A 21,396-nucleotide genomic window follows, 5' to 3' on the forward strand; every position below is an offset into this window, starting at 1 on the left:
TTCAATCACAGCTGTTGTAAAATCCACAGTTTCTTCTTCCGGGAATACCACAAACACAACCCTGGCATCGATGACAAAGAATACAAACTCTTCTTCCCCAGTGTCCGGTGATGATGTGAAATGCGCAGACTTTCCCCCCAAATCTACTGTTGCTGTTGCTGTTACAGAATCAAGAAACTGTGCCCAGGTTTCAACGGCTGTGTCCTCAACTCATCCCATGTCTGCTGTGATAGAGGCCCAGAGCCGTCCTGTCATATCAGTGGCTTCAGTTTCTCCATCCAACACCAGTGTGGTGACACCATGCACAGACACTACCCCGGTGCAGGATCACATGGCAGACCTGTGTGCGACTGTCAGAAGGTCAAGGCCACCATCGTCAGGGGAAACCACTCCCCTGTCGAGGGATGGTGATGGTGGTAAACATCCCAGCACAGAAACACCAGCAGTGGAGCAGGCAGTCGCCAGCTGTTCTAAAGGAAAAGCATCCAGAGAAAAGCTGACAGCAGAACTGCCGGAAGGTGCCACGGTTCCTGAAGCGACCACAGACAGAGAAGGTAACCGACCTGGCCCCAAGTTGCACCCTGAAGCCAAACCCGAGTACCTTGCCATCTGTGACATGTTTTGTGGCAGTGACCTGGGTCCTTGTCTTTCCCCTCCACCCTTCATGAACTGTGAGCTGAAAGCTGTCCCCTCCATGCAGGACTCGTTGCCACAGCAACCGGCGTCCTCCGGAAGAAAGAAGAGGAAGCAGAAATGCCTCCAGAAGAAGGAAACGCTTCTGCTTCCTGACGTAGACAGCGAAACAACCTCTGAGGGCTCCACAGTCAGTCAGGGTGGTTCAGCAGCAGCAGCATCCCGTACTGGCAGGGCGTTGAACCAAGGCACAAAATCTGCCACAAACGTTGCATCACTTGGGAGCGATGCACCCCAGGCGAGGACCTCAAAACGTCAGAGCACCGTCCAGAGTCTCGGGGTGAAGGTCAACGCGTCAAGCAATCAGAGAGGTGGGCAGAGGTCAAGTTTGTCGAGTGCTGTGGAACAGGCCAAGAGAGAGATGATGCTGAGGAATCCGGCTGTCGCACAGTGAGTTGTCATATGTCTCCGTTTATGTCTGTATACATGGTTATAATTATGTACTTGGTGCACTCACAGTTACCCTGTATATATAAGTATGTAATAAATGTTCAGTGTGTGTAAGAGTTTTAAAGTTTCAAGTTTAATGAAACTCTATAAAGCCATGTCCAGGGCACAAAAAGATATTAAAAAATCAAACACTTTAAAAATCAATTTCATGTGAGAAGAAAATACTGTAAGAACTTATATGTGCATATCAAAAAGGTTATGAACTCAGATTTATGGGGGGCAAAAGCCTTTTAAAATCAATTTCAAGTGAGTAGAAAATACTGTATGAACTCACATGTGTATCAAAAGCGTTATGAGCTCAGATTTATGGGAAACAACTGCAGCAAATGAAAGTAAAAGAAATGAGCTGGAACTATGTAGTTATGTTGATGGGTGGGTGTTGTTGTTCCTTGATCCAATCTTTTGTGGTTTGATGGCGATACTGATGATTTTGACGATGGCATATAAAAGAAAGATGGTTGTGATGTGTTGCTCTGGAAATTTGGAGCAACACTGACAAAGACGCGTCCATGAAATGGATGACCCTCGACCCTGTAGTCCCAGTCTTCCAGTCTGAGCCGTTTGCAGAGAGCTAGCCACAGGGTGAAAAAAAAAAAAAAATCTCTCACTTCTGTATTGGGACTGGAAACCATGTCCTCCCAGTCATCAATCCGTGGTGCTGTTTCTGCTAACCTCTTTGCTGTGGTGGCTAGTCACTCCGATGATCACACTGATCGTGGCTCCCTGTGTCATTGCCCCTTCTCTTCTTCCGCTGCAGTCCTTGTTATTGTTATTATTATTATTACTACCTTTTTTTCATATTATAATTATTATTTATTTATTTATCTATTTATGTATTTATTTACTTATTTATGTACGCTTATCTATTATTTATTCACCTTTTTTTTTCTTTCTTTTTTTTCTCAAGGCCTGAGATTTGTCCGAACACAGTGACTTCTCCTTGAGCTACTGAAACTGAAAACTGAAACTGAAACTGCAGTCCTGGCTGTTGAAATTAAAACAACCTTTACTGTCACAGGAGGCGCTGTGTTTCCCAGCGATCAGGATTCAAGGCCCTGTTTTGGCCTGGTGTTGTGTCCTAGGGAAAGACACGTTGGTTTTCCTCACTCCGTCCAGGTGTGACTGGGTTACCTGACTTTGGTTGGGGAAGGTGAAGATGGCACAGAGAGAGGATTGGAACCCGCTGAGCCCCACACACGGTTTATATATATTCACTGGCTGTGAAAGACTTTTAACCTTTAACTCTCTCCGGACCACGGAATGCATGAGCATTCCGACATAAAATGTATTCACTAATTCAGATTCAAATGACGGAATGGAATAGCATTTTCCAAAAATAAAAATCCATCATGCGCTGTACACGTAATTTTGTGATTAGCCAAGCAGAGTGCGCTATTCTGGGCACTCCACAACCGAATGGTATGATTGGCCAGCCTGTCATGTGTGGCCTGTCTCGCACACACGCTGACAAAGTCACTGACCGGTTGCCTGCTTACATGCCAGCCTGTTAGCAAAGTGGCGTCTGAAGCGGGGGGTTCTCAAAATGTTGCAGAGTGAACAAAGCAGCAACGGCAATGTTTTAGTGTTGCTGAAGTACTCGAAATGCTACAAACTGAAGGGTCGGACATCGAAGAGGTGGATGATGACGAAGAAGGAAGTGAATTAAGTGCAGAAAGCGAGCATGGGTATGGTGATTTGGGGTGAAAAATTGGCATTATTTTCTACATAATGGCAAAACTGTAAAAATAAGATGAGAAATTTGATTTTTTTTAAATATATATATATATGTAATAGCCCAACACGTAATAAACCAGTTCTGAAAGTTTCATCTTCTTACTGTGTATTTTGTATTTTTTGTAATTTTTTTTCCAAACCCTGAGGCCTTACAAATGGGCCGTCTGTGTGGAAAAGCAAGGGAGAAAACTTGCCGTCCCGAGTGAGTTTACCTTTGTTTAACTCTCTCATACAAACGGCGAAAGAGACGACGTTAACAGCATTTCACCCCAATTACCATCATCAAAATAGTGCAAGCGGAAGGCCCTTATACTGAAGAGGTGAATGTTGACAAAGAATACCACAATTCTGATGACGGAAGCTAAAGGTTGGGTCATTCAGACACCCACTAGACATCCGATGGGTCTGTGTAGAGGAGAAGAGAGGACTGGCCGTACTGAGTGAGTTAACCTGCTGTCACAGGGACTCGAGGCTGGCCAGAAGCAGCAGTTCATCGCCCTCTGGATGGGATGGCACGGCGCCACTGTCTGTGTGTGAGGCAGCACAGAAGGGGAGGAGGACAGCTGGCAACACTGTGGTGGACAGTGTGTCTGGCACAGGTATGTGTATGGTGGGGGGTTTGAGGGTGTGTGTGTGTGTGTGAGTGTATGGAGGGTATGTGTGTGTGTGTGTGTGTGTGTGTGTGTGTGTGTGTGTGTTTCTGTTAGAGAGTAATATATCTGGGTATAGTGTATTTCACTATTTGTGTGTGTGTTTGTGTGAGAGAGGGGGGTTGACAGTAGATACAGTTTGTATGTATCTCTGTATGCATGACTTTGTGTTCATGTGTGGTTACACACATGTCACAAGCTGTGTAGATGCAGTGTGTATACTATATGTGTGTGAGGGTGTTAACATAAACAGCTGTTTCTCGAAAAGTACTCGCCCACTTTCTGTGTGACCTGGACCAGCGGAAACACATTTAATTTCATAATGTGTTCAGTTGAAGAACAGTGCATCATGCAGGGTAAGTATGGAGAGTTGGGGGTTTGAGGGTGTGTGTGTGTGTGTGTGTGTACATGTACATAATTCATCATAAAAGTTAAACCGACAACCATAACATTAGAACAGAACGTCTTTGTTTCGGCACAGAAGCCCGGCCGATGTCCAGTTCCAGCCCCACGCAGCCCCCGAAGACACGGAGGAAGAGGAAGGCAGGGGAGAGTACCACCACCATGGCCAGCCCCATCAAGAAACCAGCCAGCGGCAAGAGAGTCCCTAGTGGCTCGCTGGGACAGAAAGTACAAGGTAGGGGAGGGGGGTGCGGGGCTGATAGGGAAAAGAAAGACTGGGGGGAAAAAAAAAAGAGTTACATTTTCGTTGTTATCAATGATGTGTTCGTTTCAACAAATCTGGTGGTTCTCCTGAGAGTGATAACGAATTGTGTTTTTGTATCTGACGATTTTTTGGAAGGGCCTTAAAAATACGGTGTATTCTTTACAACAACAACAAGAATTGTTTTTGTCTGTTTTCTTGTTTGTGTAATTTGTGTTATGTGCCTTTCTTTTTGCAGAATGAAAATTGATATGTTTTCATGCTGCTTTTGTTTTTTACGTGTACCTCCTGTGGTCGTTTAAGAATGAATATTTCTTTTCTTTAAAAAAATTATAAAAAAAAAGAAAAAAGGTGGGTGACAGGTTGTTTTGATCTGACTGCAGGGTTCTTAGGGTGCTTACAAATACAAGTCCTGACATATTAAAATTCCCAAGTGAGGCCTTACAAGTTTGTACATTTACACCAGGGTCTGTACAAGTGCTTATGCCAGAATAAAAAACAAAATCAAAAAACCCAAAATAAACTACCATCAGGGGTGAAAACCCTTTTTAAAAAATAATAAATTGCAGCCCCTTACCATTCCTGAACTTGAAACCCAGGCCTCTTCCAATAGCACAGACAATGCTCCAGCTTGAAAAGATTTGATTTTCTTTCAAAGGTTAGGTGTCTGTGTCCGTCACTCTCGGTGCTTGTTCAGGTTGGCTTGCGTTGCTGTCACATGAAATTCCTTTTTGACCTAATGTTCCTTGCATGATCCGATGTCAGACACAGGAATACGAAAAAAAAAAAAAATTAAAAAAAAAAAAAAAAAAAAAAAATTGTGTTGGTAAATGTTTGTGTTTCTTGAGTGCATTAGTGTCTGTATTCTGAATTGTTTCTTTTGTGTGAACATACTCTGTGTAAAACAATAATTTTTGCTTCAGCATACTGATACATGTACTCTGTGTTATTGAATATTAGTTTAGCTTGAACATACATACTCATTGTTTTTTTGGGTTTTTTATTTGTTTTTTTCTCAAGCCCTGACTAAGTGCGTTGGGTTACGGTGCTGGTCAGGGTAGTGTATATGTATTTGTCCAAACGCAGTGACGCCTCCTTGAGCTACTGAAACTGAAACTGAAACTCAGGTTGGCTCAAGCCCTTAAAATTTCCAGGGAGGTGTGTATTTCAGAATGATTGATTTAGAGCAGGATATTGGGGCTGGTTGATCACAGGTTCAAAAGATAGGCATCGATTGTGCACAACGTGCAGTCTGCTAGATAACCTTCCGTGTTTTGTCTTCAATGGGCGAAGGTCCTTACAAAATGAAGAAATGGTCCTTATAAGTCCTTACAAGGCCCTTGTATGGGATAAACTGGAGTCCGGGGGAATCTTGTGACAGCATGACTGAGATCAGACATCTGTGGTTGTTGTATTATTTGTATTTGTATTTCTTTTATCACAACAGATTTCTCTATGTGAAATTCGGGCTGCTCTCCCCAGGGAGAGCGCGTCGCTATACTACAGCGCCACCCATTTTTTTGTATTTTTTACTGCATGCAGTTTTATTTGTTTTTCCTGTCGAAGTGGATTTTTCTACAGAATTTTGCCAGGAACAACCCTTTTGTTGCCGTGGGTTCTTTTACGTGCGCTAAGTGCATGCTGCGCACGGGACCTCGGTTTATCATCTCATCTGAATGACTTGTGTCCAGATCACCACTCAAGGTTTAGTGGAGGGGGAGAAAATACCAGCAGCTGAGCAGTGATTCGAACCAGCACGCTCAGATTCTCTCACTTCCTAGGCGGACACGTTACCTCTAGGCCATCACTCCACTGCACTCTGATTTTGTTGTTGTTTTTTCCTTGCATCTAGGGTTCTATTTTTTGTGTGAAGCATCTTCACCACCATGACAGTTCCATCACATGATGACTGCAGCAGAATGACAACCCATGACCCGTTTTGCAATTCCAAAGCAATGTGATAACAGTACGCAGGAGTATTTCTGACACACACACACACATGCACACACACACACACACACACACGCTTGCACACACACACACACACATACACACACACACACACACACACATGCACTCACTTGCACACACAAACACACACACACACACACTTTTTTTTTTTTACACTAATATTCACATGCATTCCCTTTCCTTTATACACTACTTTACTCCTTTCCATCTAAAAACACTTATAGTGAATAGACGTTAAACTGAAGAAAACACACACACACACACACATTTGTTGCTTCAGTTTTGGAGAGTTGGGGGTTTCCTTGCTTGCATGTTTTTTTTTGTTTTGTTGTACTTTTTTTTTTTTTTTTTTTTGGTTTGTAGTTTTCAGATATGCTGGATGCATATGTGTACGAGATGAATGATGACAGGTGTTGATGTGTGTATTGTCTGTCACAGGTGTGGTAGGGGACTTCTACTGTGACGGCTCTGTCCCTGCGGACTCCGTCATCAGCCAGCTGACGCAGATGGGCCGTCTGTCCGACTGTTGGGTGCCCCTCGTCCTCACGGTCATCATGGTGAGTAGCGCTTTGGTACTTTGGGATACCATGTGATTACAGTACAGTATAGTACAGTGTTATACAATACAACACAATACAAGATAATACAGTACAATACAGTACACTACACTACAATACAATACAATAAAGTACAGTACAATACAGTACAGTACAATACGATACAATACAACACAGCACAACAAAGTACAATACAGTACCATAAAACACAATACAATGCAATACAATACAGTACAATACATTTCAATGCAATACAATGCAGTACCATACCACACCATACCATACCATACAATACCATACAATACAATACAATACAACACAGTACCATACAGCACAATACGATGCCACACAATACAGTTCAGTGCAATATAATACAATACGGTACAATGCAATGCAATTCAATACAATACAACATAACACCATATTGTTATAGTACAGTACAATACATTATTGTACAATACAGCAATACAGTACAGTAGAATATAATACAGTGCAGTACAAATCAATACACTACAATACAATAAAGAACAGTATAATCACTCACTCATTCCCTCGACCGCTGGGGTCGTTGGGGGGACATGAGGAAGATGTCATAGCTCGCCACGCCGTTCTGTTGGCAGCTGTCATGAGGAGCTCTGGCATCATCATTTTGGTCCATTCCTTGACGTTGTCGGACCAGCTCTTTCTCTGGCGGCAGAGAAAGAGCAGTATAGTACAACACAGTGTTACTGTAGTACAGTACAATACAATACAATACAATACAATACAATGCAATACAGTACAGTACAGCAGAACACAACACAACACGACACAGTACAAATCAACATAGTACATCACAATACAACAGTACCATTTAATACAACAGTGTCACTATAGTACAGTATAATACAGATTAATGCAATACAATACATTATAGTATGGTACAGTACAACACATCCAGTACAAATCAATTCAGTACAATACAAAAACAGTATAACACAATACAGCACAATACAGTACAATACAATACAGTACAATACAATACAAAACAGTATGAATACTGTATAGTATGATACAGTACATTACAAATCAAAACAGTATAATACAATATAGTACAGTATAGCATGGTAGCACAAGAAAACAGGACTTTACTACAATATCCTACTATACAATACAGCATGACAGTCATTCGGATGAGACGATAAACCAAGGTCCCGTGTGCTAGCATGCACTTAGCGCACCCACGGCAACAAAAGGGTTGTTCCTGGCAAAATTCTGTAGAAAAATCCACTTCAATAGGAATTAATAAAACTGCACACAGAAAAAAAAAAAAAAATGGGTGGCGCTGAAGTATAGCGACGCGCTCTCCCTGGGGAGAGCAGCCCGAATTTCACACAGAGAAATCTGTTGTGATAAAAAGAAATACAAATACAAAACAAAATGCAAATGATACAGTACAACACAGTACAATATAATTGCACAGGTGGATAATGTGCACACATGCTAGTGCCTGAACCCCCTCATTGTGAGAATACACAGGTAGAAGATCGTACTGTGCATGGTCAAAATCCTGTAGCTGGTCCGTGTCAGTGCTGGATGGGCTGTGGAAACAGGAATGTACCCAGCATGGGCACTCCAGGAAAACAGAATATGGCATCCTAAATTGTGGGATAAAAACAGTCGCGCACATAAGAGCTCACTCATACACATGTACAAGTGAGTGTGGGAGTTGCAGCCCTTGAATGCAGAAGACGAAAACAAAGAATACAGGTTGATAAGTTTCAGTTTCAAGGGGGCATCAGAGTATGTGTTACCGATCCTTAAAGTCTTCACCAATAGCCTGCTGAAATAAATGAAGGATTGAATGAATAAATAAACAAAGAAACAAACAAAGAGATTGATGTATAAATTTACAGATAAATGAATTAACGAATAAATTCATGAAATAAGGAGGGTCAGAAAGAAGGGGTGTGGGGGATTAGATACCTGACCTACATAGGAAACAACATGAGAAGTAGACATGCAGTTTTGAATTTTAGCCAAAATCAGAAATAGGGAGAATATTGATACACTGAATTACAGATTGGGTGAATGTTGATATTTTGAATTTCTATAAGAATGAGAAAAATATACTGTTTTCAAGATCTGAGATTGGGTGAATGTCGATACACTGAATTTTAGATTGGATGAATACTGATATTTTGAATTTCTGTAAAAAAAATATTAAAAAAAAAAAAAAATTTTTAAAGAGGAAAAAGATCTTGTTTTTTTTCTGAATAAGTTTATCAAAATGTACTCTTTGTGTGTGTATGTATGTGTGAGTGTATGTATGCGTGTGTATGTGTGTGCGTGTGTGTGTGTGTGTGTGTGTGCACATTTTGTGTGTGTGCATGCATGTGTATTTGTGTGTGCGCGCGTACTCCTACACGTTGATCCCTGGTTGACGCAGTTGCTGAAGTCCGACGCCAGGAGCCTGTTGAAAGAGGTGGAGAAGGCGTGTGGTCGCGCTGACATCAGCCCCGCTGCCAGGAAACAGCTGCAAGGCCGTGTCTTCATGGACGAGGCAGAGGTTCGATTCCTGCACCTCCTGCTTCGCTGTATGGAGGAGAACACGGTGAGCCATGGGGAAGAAAAGTGTAATGCCTGTTTAAATGAATGAACTTCCTCTTTCGCTTCGTCAAGTCTCCACACTCAGCTCTTTCAAGTCTGGCCTTAAAACACACCTCTTCCCAAAATAGCCTCCCTTCCCTGCCTCTTCCTTGTCTTTAGTTTCTCCAGTTTTAGAGTTATGCGTGCGTGAGAATGACTGGTGCGAAAGCGCTTAGATTTGTCTATGCACAAGATTCAGCGCTATATAAGTACCATTATTATTATTATTATTAAAAAAATAAAATAAATTTTTTTTGTGAAATTGTCATAATTGGATAGCGTGTTCATTTCTCTTTGAGAAGTTGTATATGCTTTCTTTTAGTAGTTTGTATGCTTTAAAAAAAAAAAAAAATTTTTTCATTTAATTTTTACCCTCAGTGACCAAAGCATCCCTTGTCAAACAGTTGTCACTGAGCATTGAAAAAAGGTTTTGTGCTGAAAGAGTTAAGCAAAGAAACAGAAAGCTCAGAGACCTGTGGACTCAGAGATTTGACGTCTTTGGTGCTGTGATCCAGGGTTGTGACAGAGGGCGCCTCATGCAGACATTGTGGGCGGCAATATTCTCTTCCGGTGGAGGGGAGAGGACCAGCGTCGTTCAGCGGGCGTCCCTGTGGTAAGGCGATATGTGAGATGCTTGCATGCTCATGTAGCACACATCTGCATGTAATATGTAAACACGCATACACACATACTCATGCACGCACCCACACCCGCACACATTCTCGCATCCATCTGAAATCACTGAATGTGGATAGACAATAAACTGATGAACACAAACATATGCTCTCGCATGCACATGTACACACACACACACACATACACTCGTACATACTCACGCACATACCTACACACATGCATACGCATGTGCACACACACTCATACATGCACACACACACACACACACACACACACACATTTGTTTATGAATGCTGCTGCAATTTACTGCATTAACTGATTGATTAATTGTGTGTTTTTCATTCGTTCATTTATTTACCATTGCACTTACGGTTTCATGACAATAAAATCTATTCTATTCTATTCTATTCTATTCACACACACACACACACAACCCAACACACACACAACCCAACACACACACAAATACACACACAATACACACACACAGCACAACACAACACAAAACAACATAAAACAACCCAACCCAATCCAACCCATCCCAACCCAACCCAACCCAACCCGACCCAGGACACTGACAGAACAGCATTGTGTGTCCCCCAGTCGCCTGTTTGTGGGGCTGTGTGGGTCCAGCGGCAGTGTGGAGGAGGTTCGAGCCCTGGCCTACCAGCTGGTGGTGGCGAGGTGTGATGGCCTCGTCACCATCGTTCTGGCCATGGCCGCTGTCTGGCCCCGCCCCCTGACCCGCCTCCGACCCACAGGTATGATGCTGTATTATTGTGTGTGTACGTACACGTGTGTGTGTGTGTGTGAATCAGAATCAGAATTAATTTTAATGTCAATTAAACCTGAACAAGGTTTATAAGACACGCATGCAAAGTTACATGAAACCATGCACAAAAAAGCAAAACAAAAATAGATAAATATTAAACAAGAGATTGAATCACTCTTGTACGCTATGGCGTTTTTGACAGCAGTTACTGACAAATTTCCCAAACAGTCCCACAAGTTTGTCTTCCAGTATTAGCTGACTTGGTTTAATAATATTTGGAAAGAAATTTTGAATTTTTTGTATGAATTCTGTTCTATTTTCTTTGTATAATTCGCAGTCATCTAAGAAATGAAATTCATCCTCTATTGTTTGACATTGTAAACATAGTCTCCTTTCTTTTGGAATGTTGAAATATCGGCCTTTTTCTATTGCTAAATCATGACAGGATATTCTTAATTTGCACAATGATTGTTTTTGATTATAATTAAGATATCCTTCAAGCAAATAAGGCTCGGTGTGTGTGTGTGTGTGTGTGTGTGTGTGTACTACTACTACTGTACTTGTGTATATTGTCATCATCATGTATATTATTGTTATTATTATTATTATCATTACCATTATTATTATTGTTGTTATTGTAATGGTGGTGGTTGTTGTTGTTGTTATGATGGTCAGATGATGGTGATGATGATGTGGGAAGTGTGGTGCGTGGTATATGCATGTGTGTGTGTGTGTGTGTGTGTGTGTGTGTGTGCAGACCGGACAGGGGGCGTGGTGGTGGTGGAACACATGGTCATGTCAGCTGTCTCCAGTAACTCTGACCAGGCCAAGGTGAGAGCTGCAGGATATCTCTGTGTGATGCGTGTGTGTGTGTGGTACCATGCTGGCTTTTCGCTGTCCATTAAAAAAAAAAAAATCATCTTTTAAAAGCTATTATTCAACACTCTTTTATTGAAAACTCATCTTTTAAAAGCTATTATTCAACACTCTTTTATTGAAAACTCATCTTTTAAAAACCTATTATTCAACACTCTTTTATTGAAAACTCATCTTTTAAAAACCTATTATTCAACACTCTTTTATTGAAAACTCATCTTTTTAAAACCTATTATTCAACACTCTTTTATTGAAAACTCATCTTTTAAAACCTATTATTCAACACTCTTATTGAAAACTCATCTTTTAAAAACCTATTATTCAACACTCTTTTATTGAAAACTCATCTTTTAAAAACCTATTATTCAACATTCTTTTATTGAAAACTCGTCTTTTTAAAACCTATTATTCAACACTCTTTTATTGAAAACTCATCTTTTAAAACCTATTATTCAACACTCTTTTATTGAAAACTCATCTTTTAAAAACCTATTATTCAACACTCTTTTATTGAAAACTCATCTTTTAAAACCTATTATTCAACACTCTTTTATTGAAAACTCATCTTTTAAAACCTATTATTCAACACTCTTTAATTGAAAACTCATCTTTTTAAAACCCAGTCTGTCAGCACTCTCTGCTTCCATCTTCTGCAATGCTTCCACATGCCTGTCAGCTCACTTTGTATGTTTGACAAATGAGGGAGAGAGAGAGAGTGGTGGGTGAGGGGGAAGGGTGAGAGAGAGTGGTGGGTGAGGGGGAAGGGTGAGAGAGAGAGTGGTGGGTGAGGGGAAAGGGTGAGAGAGAGAGAGTGGTGGGTGAGGGGGAAGGGTGAGAGAGAGAGAGTGGTGGGTGAGGGGGAAGGGAGAGAGAGAGAGTAGTGGGTGAGGGGGAAGGGTGAGAGAGAGAGAGAGTGGTGGGTGAGGGGGAAGGGTGAGAGAGAGAGAGAGTGGTGGGTGAGGGGGAAGGGTGAGAGAGAGAGAGTGGTGGGTGAGGGGGAGGAGAGAGAGAGTGGTGGTGAGGGGGAAGGGGAGAGAGAGAGAGGAGAGTGGTGGGTGAGGGGGAAGGTGAGAGAGAGAGAGTGGTGGGTGAGGGGAAGGGTGAGAGAGAGAGAGTGGTGGGTGAGGGGATGGGGAGAGAGAGAGAGTGGTGGGTGGAGGGGGGAGGGAGAGAGAGAGAGAGTGGTGGGTGAGGGGGAAGGGTGAGAGAGAGAGAGAGAGTGGTGGGTGAGGGGGAAGGGAGAGAGAGAGAGAGATGTGGTGGGTGAGGGGGAAGGGTGAGTAGAGAGAGGAGTGGTGGGTGAGGGGAAGGTGAAGAGAGAGAGAGTGGTGGGTGAGGGGGAAGGGTGAGAGAGAGAGAGAGTGGTGGGTGAGGGGGAAGGAGAGAGAGAGAGAGTGGTGGGTGAGGGGAAGGGAGAGAGAGAGAGAGAGTGGTGGGTGAGGGGGAGGGAGAGAGAGAGAGAGTGGTGGGTGAGGGGGAAGGGAGAGAGAGAGAGAGAGTGGTGGGTGAGGGGGAAGGAGGGAGAGAGAGAGAGTGGTGGGTGAGGGGGAAGGGAGAGAGAGAGAGAGTGGTGGGTGAGGGGGAAGGGTGAGAGAGAGAGAGAGTGGTGGGTGAGGGGGAAGGGAGAGAGAGAGAGAGAGTGGTGGGTGAGGGGGAAGGGTGAGAGAGAGAGAGAGTGGTGGGTGAGGGGGAAGGGTGAGAGAGAGAGAGAGTGGTGGGTGAGGGGGAAGGGTGAGAGAGAGAGAGAGTGGTGGGTGAGGGGGAAGGGTGAGAGAGAGAGAGAGTGGTGGGTGAGGGGGAAGGGAGAGAGAGAGAGTGGTGGGTGAGGGGGAAGGGTGAGAGAGAGAGAGTGGTGGGTGAGGGGGAAGGGTGAGAGAGAGAGAGAGTGGTGGGTGAGGGGGAAGGGTGAGAGAGAGAGAGAGTGGTGGGTGAGGGGGAAGGGTGAGAGAGAGAGAGAGTGGTGGGTGAGGGGGAAGGGTGAGAGAGAGAGAGAGTGGTGGGTGAGGGGGAAGGGAGAGAGAGAGAGAGTGGTGGGTGAGGGGGAAGGGTGAGAGAGAGAGAGAGTGGTGGGTGAGGGGGAAGGGAGAGAGAGAGAGAGTGGTGGGTGAGGGGGAAGGGAGAGAGAGAGAGAGAGGTGCGGGTGAGGGGGAAGGGAGAGAGAGAGAGAGTGGTGGGTGAGGGGGAAGGGAGAGAGAGAGTGGTGGGTGAGGGGGAAGGGTGAGAGAGAGAGAGAGTGGTGGGTGAGGGGGAAGGGAGAGAGAGAGAGTGGTGGGTGAGGGGGAAGGGAGAGAGAGAGAGAGTGGTGGGTGAGGGGGAAGGGAGAGGGAGAGAGAGAGAGTGGTGGGTGAGGGAGAAGGGAGAGAGAGAGAGAGAGTGGTGGGTGAGGGGGAAGGGAGAGAGAGAGAGAGTGGTGGGTGAGGGGGAAGGGAGAGAGAGAGAGAGAGTGGTGGGTGAGGGGGAAGGGAGAGAGAGAGAGAGAGTGGTGGGTGAGGGGGAAGGGAGAGAGAGAGAGTGGTGGGTGAGGGGGAAGGGAGAGAGAGAGAGAGAGTGGTGGGTGAGGGGGAAGGGTGAGAGAGAGAGAGTGGTGGGTGAGGGGGAAGGGTGAAAGAGAGAGAGAGTGGTGGGTGAGGGGGAAGGGAGAGAGAGAGAGTGGTGGGTGAGGGGGAAGGGTGAGAGAGAGAGAGTGGTGGGTGAGGGGGAAGGGTGAGAGAGAGAGTGGTGGGTGAGGGGGAAGGTGAGAGAGAGAGAGTGGTCAGGACTGGTTCATGTAAGTTGTAATCTTTTCTTTCATTTAAAGCACCCTGCAGCTGTAAAAGAGAAAGGCTGCTATACAAATGTACAATGTTATTATTATTAAATTATTATAAATGGGTTTGGAGTGCACAGGTGTAGAATAATAATGAACACTGAATGACAATGTATTCATTGAGACTCAGCAATCGGGGTGTAAGATAAATAGAATAGAATAGAATATGTCTTTATTACCAAGTGTACCAGGGTCACAAGGAATATTGGGGGGGGGAGATAATACATAACAAGGTACGAACATAAATCGAAAATCATACACAAACACAGATACAGTAGAAATTGGGATACATACAAGTGCATATCAATATAAAAACTTGTGCATACTCAAACATGCACGCACTGCACACACACACACACACACGCACGCACGCTCTCTCTCTCTCATACACATACACACACACACACGCACACACACACACACACACACACACACGCACACACACTCACATGTTTGAACAGAAGCCGCATATTACATGTGAATGGGGCTGATGACTAGATCTTCAGGTAGATGGTTGTTGAGAAACCACTTCCATGGTAATGTACAACAATGAAACTGTTTTCTTCTTCGTTTCTATTGACAGTGAGTGTCTAAATGTATTGCATATTTCTTCTGGTGGGACTGCATTAGAGGGAGCCTTGTTGTGGCTGTGCAGGGGGAATTCAGGCCAAGTCGGGTAACGCCACTCAGACAGCACAGAGTATGGGGCAGTAAAAAGCAAACACAGCACAACAGAACAACCTGTGATGCTGCCGTACATTACATGTCATTGATTGTGGGAGTGCAATAGGATATTACTGATCTTCTTCTTCTTCTGTGTTTGTGGGCTGCAACTCCCACGTTCACTCGCATGTACACGAGTGGGCTTTTACGTGCATGACCGTTTTTACCCCGCCATGTAGGCAGTCATACTCCGCTTTCGGGGGTGTGCATGCTGGGTATGTTCTTGCTTCCATAACCCACCGAACATTGACATGGATTACAGGATCTTTAACGTGCGTATTTGATCTTCTGCATGCGTTTACACACGAAGGGGGTTCAGGCATTGGCAGGTCTGCACATATGTTGACCTGGGAGATTGTAAAAATCTCCACCCTTTACCCACCAGGCGCCATCACCGTGATTCGAACCCAGGTCCCTCAGATTGAAAGTCCAACGCTTTAACCACTTGGCGATTGCACCCGTCGGTTGTTACTGATCAAATGGAGACTGTTGGAAGTACCTGAGATTTGTCCCCGCTGTGTTCTTGAAATATGTTTCCACAACCCACCAAACACTGACGTGGATTATTGGATGTTTGATGTGCATACGTGATCTTCTGCTTGTATATATGGGTTCAGGCACAAACAGGTTTGCGCTTCGGTTGACCTTGGATATTGGGGGAAAAAAAAAATCTCACCCTTTTCCCCACCTTGTGCCAGGACCAGAAGTCAAAGCCAGGACCCTCAGATTCAAAGTTCAGTGCTTTAACTGTCACTGTTAAACCTGGTCCGCAGGTGGGGGTGTGCCTGGAGCACCTGTGTCACTGGGATCGAACCACGCTTGATGCCCTGTCGCTCATTGGCCTGCACGTCAAGGCCTTGCAGACGGCCTTCGAGAACGGCCACAAGGTCTCCTCACCCCATGTGTACGAGCTGAGTCGCTGTGTGGAGATGCTGTGCGCGGCCAACGACGCCATGTGGATCGTCAAGAACTTCCTAGAGCGGGCCCTGAGGTCGGCCCTGCAGAAGTGGTCGTCCAAGGGAGAGGGCGGGTGTTCACCCCACATGGTGGTGGCCGTGTGTCGGCTGGCTGGTGAGTGCTGGGCTCGTTTTATACACGCATGTGTGTGTGTGTGTGTGTATATATACGATATATCTATAGTAGGCATGGTGGCACAATATATATATATATATATATATATATATATATATATATATATATATATATATATATATATATATTGTGCCACTGTGCCTACTATAGACATATCATATATATATATATATATATATAATATATATATATATATATATATTAGGCACGGTGGCACAACTAGCTGGGCATTGGACTTCAGATGTAGTGTTCACTAGTGATCAGGGTTTGAGGTCTAAGAACTATCATTTTCTGATGTCACAGTTAACTCACCGACAAATATCATGAGATCCTTGAAACATTAGCCCTTTTTGTATTCTTTCTGTTGTTGAAAGATTCAGCTTTTTTTTCTTTTCTTTTTTTTTTTTTCTTCTTTTTTTATTTGTCTTCTTTCAAGATATGAATTGTCCCTTGAAAGATTAAGCACTTTTCTTGTATTTTTTTTGTGTCTGAATCAAGTGTGTCTGATCAAAAGATTGTTTTTAGGAATGTTTCAGGTATGGATTGTTTTTGAAGAGTTTTATATTTTACCTGTATTTGTGTGTGTGAATCACACATTTATAGATTGGAGTACTTCTGTATTATATGGATTTCCATATTGGTATGATGATGTAAATTTTTCAATAGTTTTTTGTTGTTGTTGTTGTTGTTGTTTTTTTGTTGTTTTTTTTGTTTTTTTGTTTTTGACTTTTTGCCCCTTCATCCTACCTGGGGCGTTGGCTTAACTCTTTCACTGCCAAGCTCTTGTGTGAAATACAGCTCCCAGCCCCAAATATTTTGTACTTGACACTGTTGCATCAAAAGACACTATGGACTTTTCTTTTAACTGGGTCAGGGGATGAAGGTTAGTCATTGTTTTAATGTGCGGGAATGTTGGCTGCAGCTGTCAAGCTTTGTTACGATTGATTGATTGATTGATATGGATACTTATATAGCACCTATCCTCGGTCAGATACCAAGCTCTAAGTGCTTTACACACACGGGGTCATTTACACAACAGGATGCCTACCTGGGTAGAGCCGACTGACGGCTGCCACTGGGCGCTCATCATTCGTTTCCTGTGTCATTCAATCAGATTTCATGTACGAACACATACACGCTCAGACAGACATGTAACATTTTACGTGTATGACCGTTTTGTTTATTTACCCTGCCATCTAGACAGCCATACTCCGTTTTCGGGGGGGTGTATGCTGGGTATGTTCTTGTTTCCATAACCCACCAAACGCTGACATGGATTACAGGATCTTTAACGTACATATTTGATCTTCCGCGTGCGTATATACACACGAAGGGGGTTCAGGCACTGGCAGGTCTGCACATATGTTGACCTGGGAGATCGGAAAAATCTCCACCCTTTACCCACCAGGTGCCACCAAGATTCGAACCCGGGACCCTCAGATTGAATGTCAAATGCTTTAAACACTCAGCAATTGCACCTGATATGAAAAAACGGGCCTTTTAGCATGACCCGACAAAAATCCCCTGTGGCAGTTAACTGTTTAGGCGACACAAGTCAAAGAGTTAATAAATGCCCTCTGGATCACAGTGGCCACAAACGTTTTATAATAACAGATATCAGTGACTTCCACCCATGCAGCTAACCACAGTGTGTGTGTGTTTGTGTGTGTGTGTGTGTGTGTGTTTGTGTGTGTGTGTGTGTGGTATGTTGTGTGCAGGCAAGGTGATACGTCCTGACCTGAGGACCAAGAACAAAGTGCTGTCCCAGCTGATCAATTCACAGCTTCGCTCCACCCTCTTTTCACAGCACAGTAAGTACGCATGTGTTGGTACACGTTTTGTGTTGTGTGCGGGTGAGCGCCACCCTCTTTTCACAGCACAGTAAGTACGCATGTGTTGGTACACGTTTTGTGTTCTGTGTGTGGGTGAGCGCCACCCTCTTTTCACAGCACAGTAAGTACGCATGTGTTGGTACACGTTTTGTGTTGTGTGTGGGTGAGCGCCACCCTCTTTTCACAGCACAGTAAGTACCCATGTGTTGGTACACGTTTTGTGTTGTGTGTGGGTGAGCGCCACCCTCTTTTCACAGCACAGTAAGTACGCATGTGTTGGTACACGTTTTGTGTTGTGTGTGGGTGAGCGCCACCCTCTTTTCACAGCACAGTAAGTACGCATGTGTTGGTACACGTTTTGTGTTGTGTGTGGGTGAGCGCCACCCTCTTTTCACAGCACAGTAAGTACGCATGTGTTGGTACACGTTTTGTGTTGTGTGTGGGCGAGCGCCACCCTCTTTTCACAGCACAGTAAGTACGCATGTGTTGGTACACGTTTTGTGTTGTGTGTGGGCGAGCGCCACCCTCTTTTCACAGCACAGTAAGTACGCATGTGTTGGTACACGTTTTGTGTTGTGTGTGGGTGAGCGCCACCCTCTTTTCACAGCACAGTAAGTACGCATGTGTTGGTACACGTTTTGTGTTGTGTGTGGGTGAGCGCCACCCTCTTTTCACAGCACAGTAAGTACGCATGTGTTGGTACACGTTTTGTGTTGTGTGTGTGGGTGAGCGCCACCCTCTTTTCACAGCACCGTAAGTACACATGTGTAGGTACACGTTTTGTGTTCTGTGTGTGGGTGTGGGGGTGGCTGTGTAATTGTTTCTGTCTTCTGTTTTCAAAGTGATGTGTGTTATATTGTGAAGATACACAAACACTATGACAGAAAGAGCTGTATAATCAAATTAAGTAACAATCATTGCTGATGATACACAGTACTGAATGCACACATGCATTTTGAAAATACATAGTCATTAAAGACGTTTAATTATTATGCCAAACGTTATTAAAAATTTGTAATGGTTATCCTCCACTTTACTTTTTGAATTGATTTTGAGCATTTCTTTTTTGCGCCCAAAGCAAAATGAAAATGAACTGATTGCAAAGAGTGAGGTTGATTAAGATCCTTACAGTTTGTACTGGTGCAGAATTGTGGCATGGAAAATGATTGGAAATCAAAGAAGGAAATGGATTATGAGAGGTACTTTTTGCGCTTGTGGCAGAATTGTGGCATTGAAAATGATTGGAAAGCAATGAGAGAGATTGATTACGATCATTATAATTAGCAGCTGGTGCAGTATTGTGGTGTTTGAGTGTGTATGATGTGATGTTTGCAATGTGATATGTGTAACATGTGTAATGTGTTTGTGATGTGATTTGATGTGTGTGATGTGGTTTGAACCACTGTGATGTGGTGTGATTTGATGTGATGCGATACAGTGTGGTGTGATGCAGTGTGATGTGCTGCATGTGATGTGATGCTGTGTGACTTGCCATGATGTGATGTGACATGACACGATGTGACATGACGTGGTGTGATGTGATCTGACATGACACGATGTGACATGACGTGGTGCGATGTGATCTGACATGACGCAATGTGACATGACGTGGTGCGATGTGACATGACATGACACGATGTGACGTGATGTGGTGCGATGTGACATGACGTGGTGCGATGTGACATGACATGACACGATGTGACATGACATGGTGCGATGTGACATGACGTGGTGCGATGTGCGCACAGAGCACCAGGACGTGGAGGCAGCCTGCGTGGAGATGCTGCTGAGTCTGGCGCCCCTCAAGCCTCGCTCCGTCTTCAGTCTGCTGGAAGAGTTCTGCAAGACCCGGTCCACCCAGCTCCCCCTCCACCTCCAGGACCGCATCAAGTCCGTCAGGACTCTGGTCAACTCTCGCCTTCGCCACAAAGTTTGACACATGGCGATGGTCATCTCTCACATTCAACACAAAGTTTGACACATGGTGATGGTCATCTCTCGCATTCAACACAAAGTTTGACACATGGTGATGGTCAACTCTTGCATTCAACACAAAGTTTGACACATGGCGGTGGTCATCTCTTGCATTCAACACAAAGTTTGACACATGGTGGTGGTCAACTCTTGCATTCAACACAAAGTTTGACACATGGCGGTGGTCATCTCTCGCATTCAACACAAAGTTTGACACATGGCGGTGGTCAACTCTCGCATTCAACACAAAGTTTGACACATGGCGGTGGTCATCTCTCGCATTCAACACAAAGTTTGACACATGGCGGTGGTCAACTCTTGCATTCAACACAAAGTTTGACACATGGCGGTGGTCAACTCTCGCAGTCAACACAAAGTTTGACACATGGCGGTGGTCAACTCTTGCATTCATTACAAAGTTTGACACATGGCAGTGGTCATCTCTCGCATTCACTACAAAGTTTGACACATGGCGGTGGTCAACTCTGGCATTCAACACAAAGTTTGACACATGGCGGTGGTCATCTCTCGCATTCACCACAAAGTTTGACACATGGCGGTGGTCAACTCTCGCATTCAACACAAAGTTTGACACATGGCGGTGGTCATCTCTCGCATTCACCACAAAGTTTGACACATGGCGGTGGTCAACTCTGGCATTCAACACAAAGTTTGACACATGGCGGTGGTCATCTCTCACATTCAACACAAAGTTTGACACATGGTGATGGTCATCTCTCACATTCAACACAAAGTTTGACACATGGTGATGGTCATCTCTCACATTCAACACAAAGTTTGACACATGGTGATGGTCATCTCTCGCATTCAACACAAAGTTTGACACATGGCGGTGGTCAACTCTTGCATTCAACACAAAGTTTGACACATGGCGATGGTCATCTCTCGCATTCAACACAAAGTTTGACACATGGTGGTGGTCAACTCTTGCATTCAACACAAAGTTTGACACATGGCGGTGGTCATCTCTCGCATTCAACACAAAGTTTGACACATGGCGGTGGTCATCTCTCGCATTCAACACAAAGTTTGACACATGGCGATGGTCAACTCTTGCATTCACCACAAAGTTTGACACATGGCGGTGGTCAACTCTCGCATTCAACACAAAGTTTGACACATGGCGGTGGTCATCTCTCGCATTCAACACAAAGTTTGACACATGGCGATGGTCATCTCTCGCCTTCAACACAAAGTTTGATGCATGGCGGTGGTCATCTGGTGCCTTCACCGTAAAGTTTTATACGTGGTGGTGGTCAGCTCATGCTCTCAACGCAAAGCTTGATGGGGGAGGGGGGGAAGCAGGGGGGAGAGAGG

The 21,396-nt window shown here is 44.2% G+C and overlaps 1 protein-coding gene across 1 annotated transcript; it reads left to right on the top strand.

The window, feature by feature from the left end:
* Positions 1-12: 12 nt before the first annotated feature.
* On the top strand, positions 13-20,107 carry LOC143288924 (uncharacterized). The gene is made up of 11 exons (XM_076597597.1): positions 13-1,083; positions 3,340-3,476; positions 4,009-4,164; positions 6,601-6,719; positions 9,148-9,312; positions 9,863-9,960; positions 10,587-10,744; positions 11,513-11,586; positions 15,934-16,231; positions 17,971-18,063; positions 19,833-20,107. The coding sequence occupies exons 1-11, from the start codon at positions 71-73 to the stop codon at positions 20,018-20,020; spliced, it is 2,499 nt and encodes an 832-aa protein (XP_076453712.1). The 5' UTR covers positions 13-70; the 3' UTR covers positions 20,021-20,107.
* The last annotated feature ends 1,289 nt before the right edge of the window (positions 20,108-21,396 follow it).

Source organism: Babylonia areolata, chromosome 13, assembly GCF_041734735.1.
Source record: "Babylonia areolata isolate BAREFJ2019XMU chromosome 13, ASM4173473v1, whole genome shotgun sequence".
In the NCBI taxonomy this organism is placed as follows: Eukaryota; Metazoa; Mollusca; class Gastropoda; order Neogastropoda; family Buccinidae; genus Babylonia; species Babylonia areolata.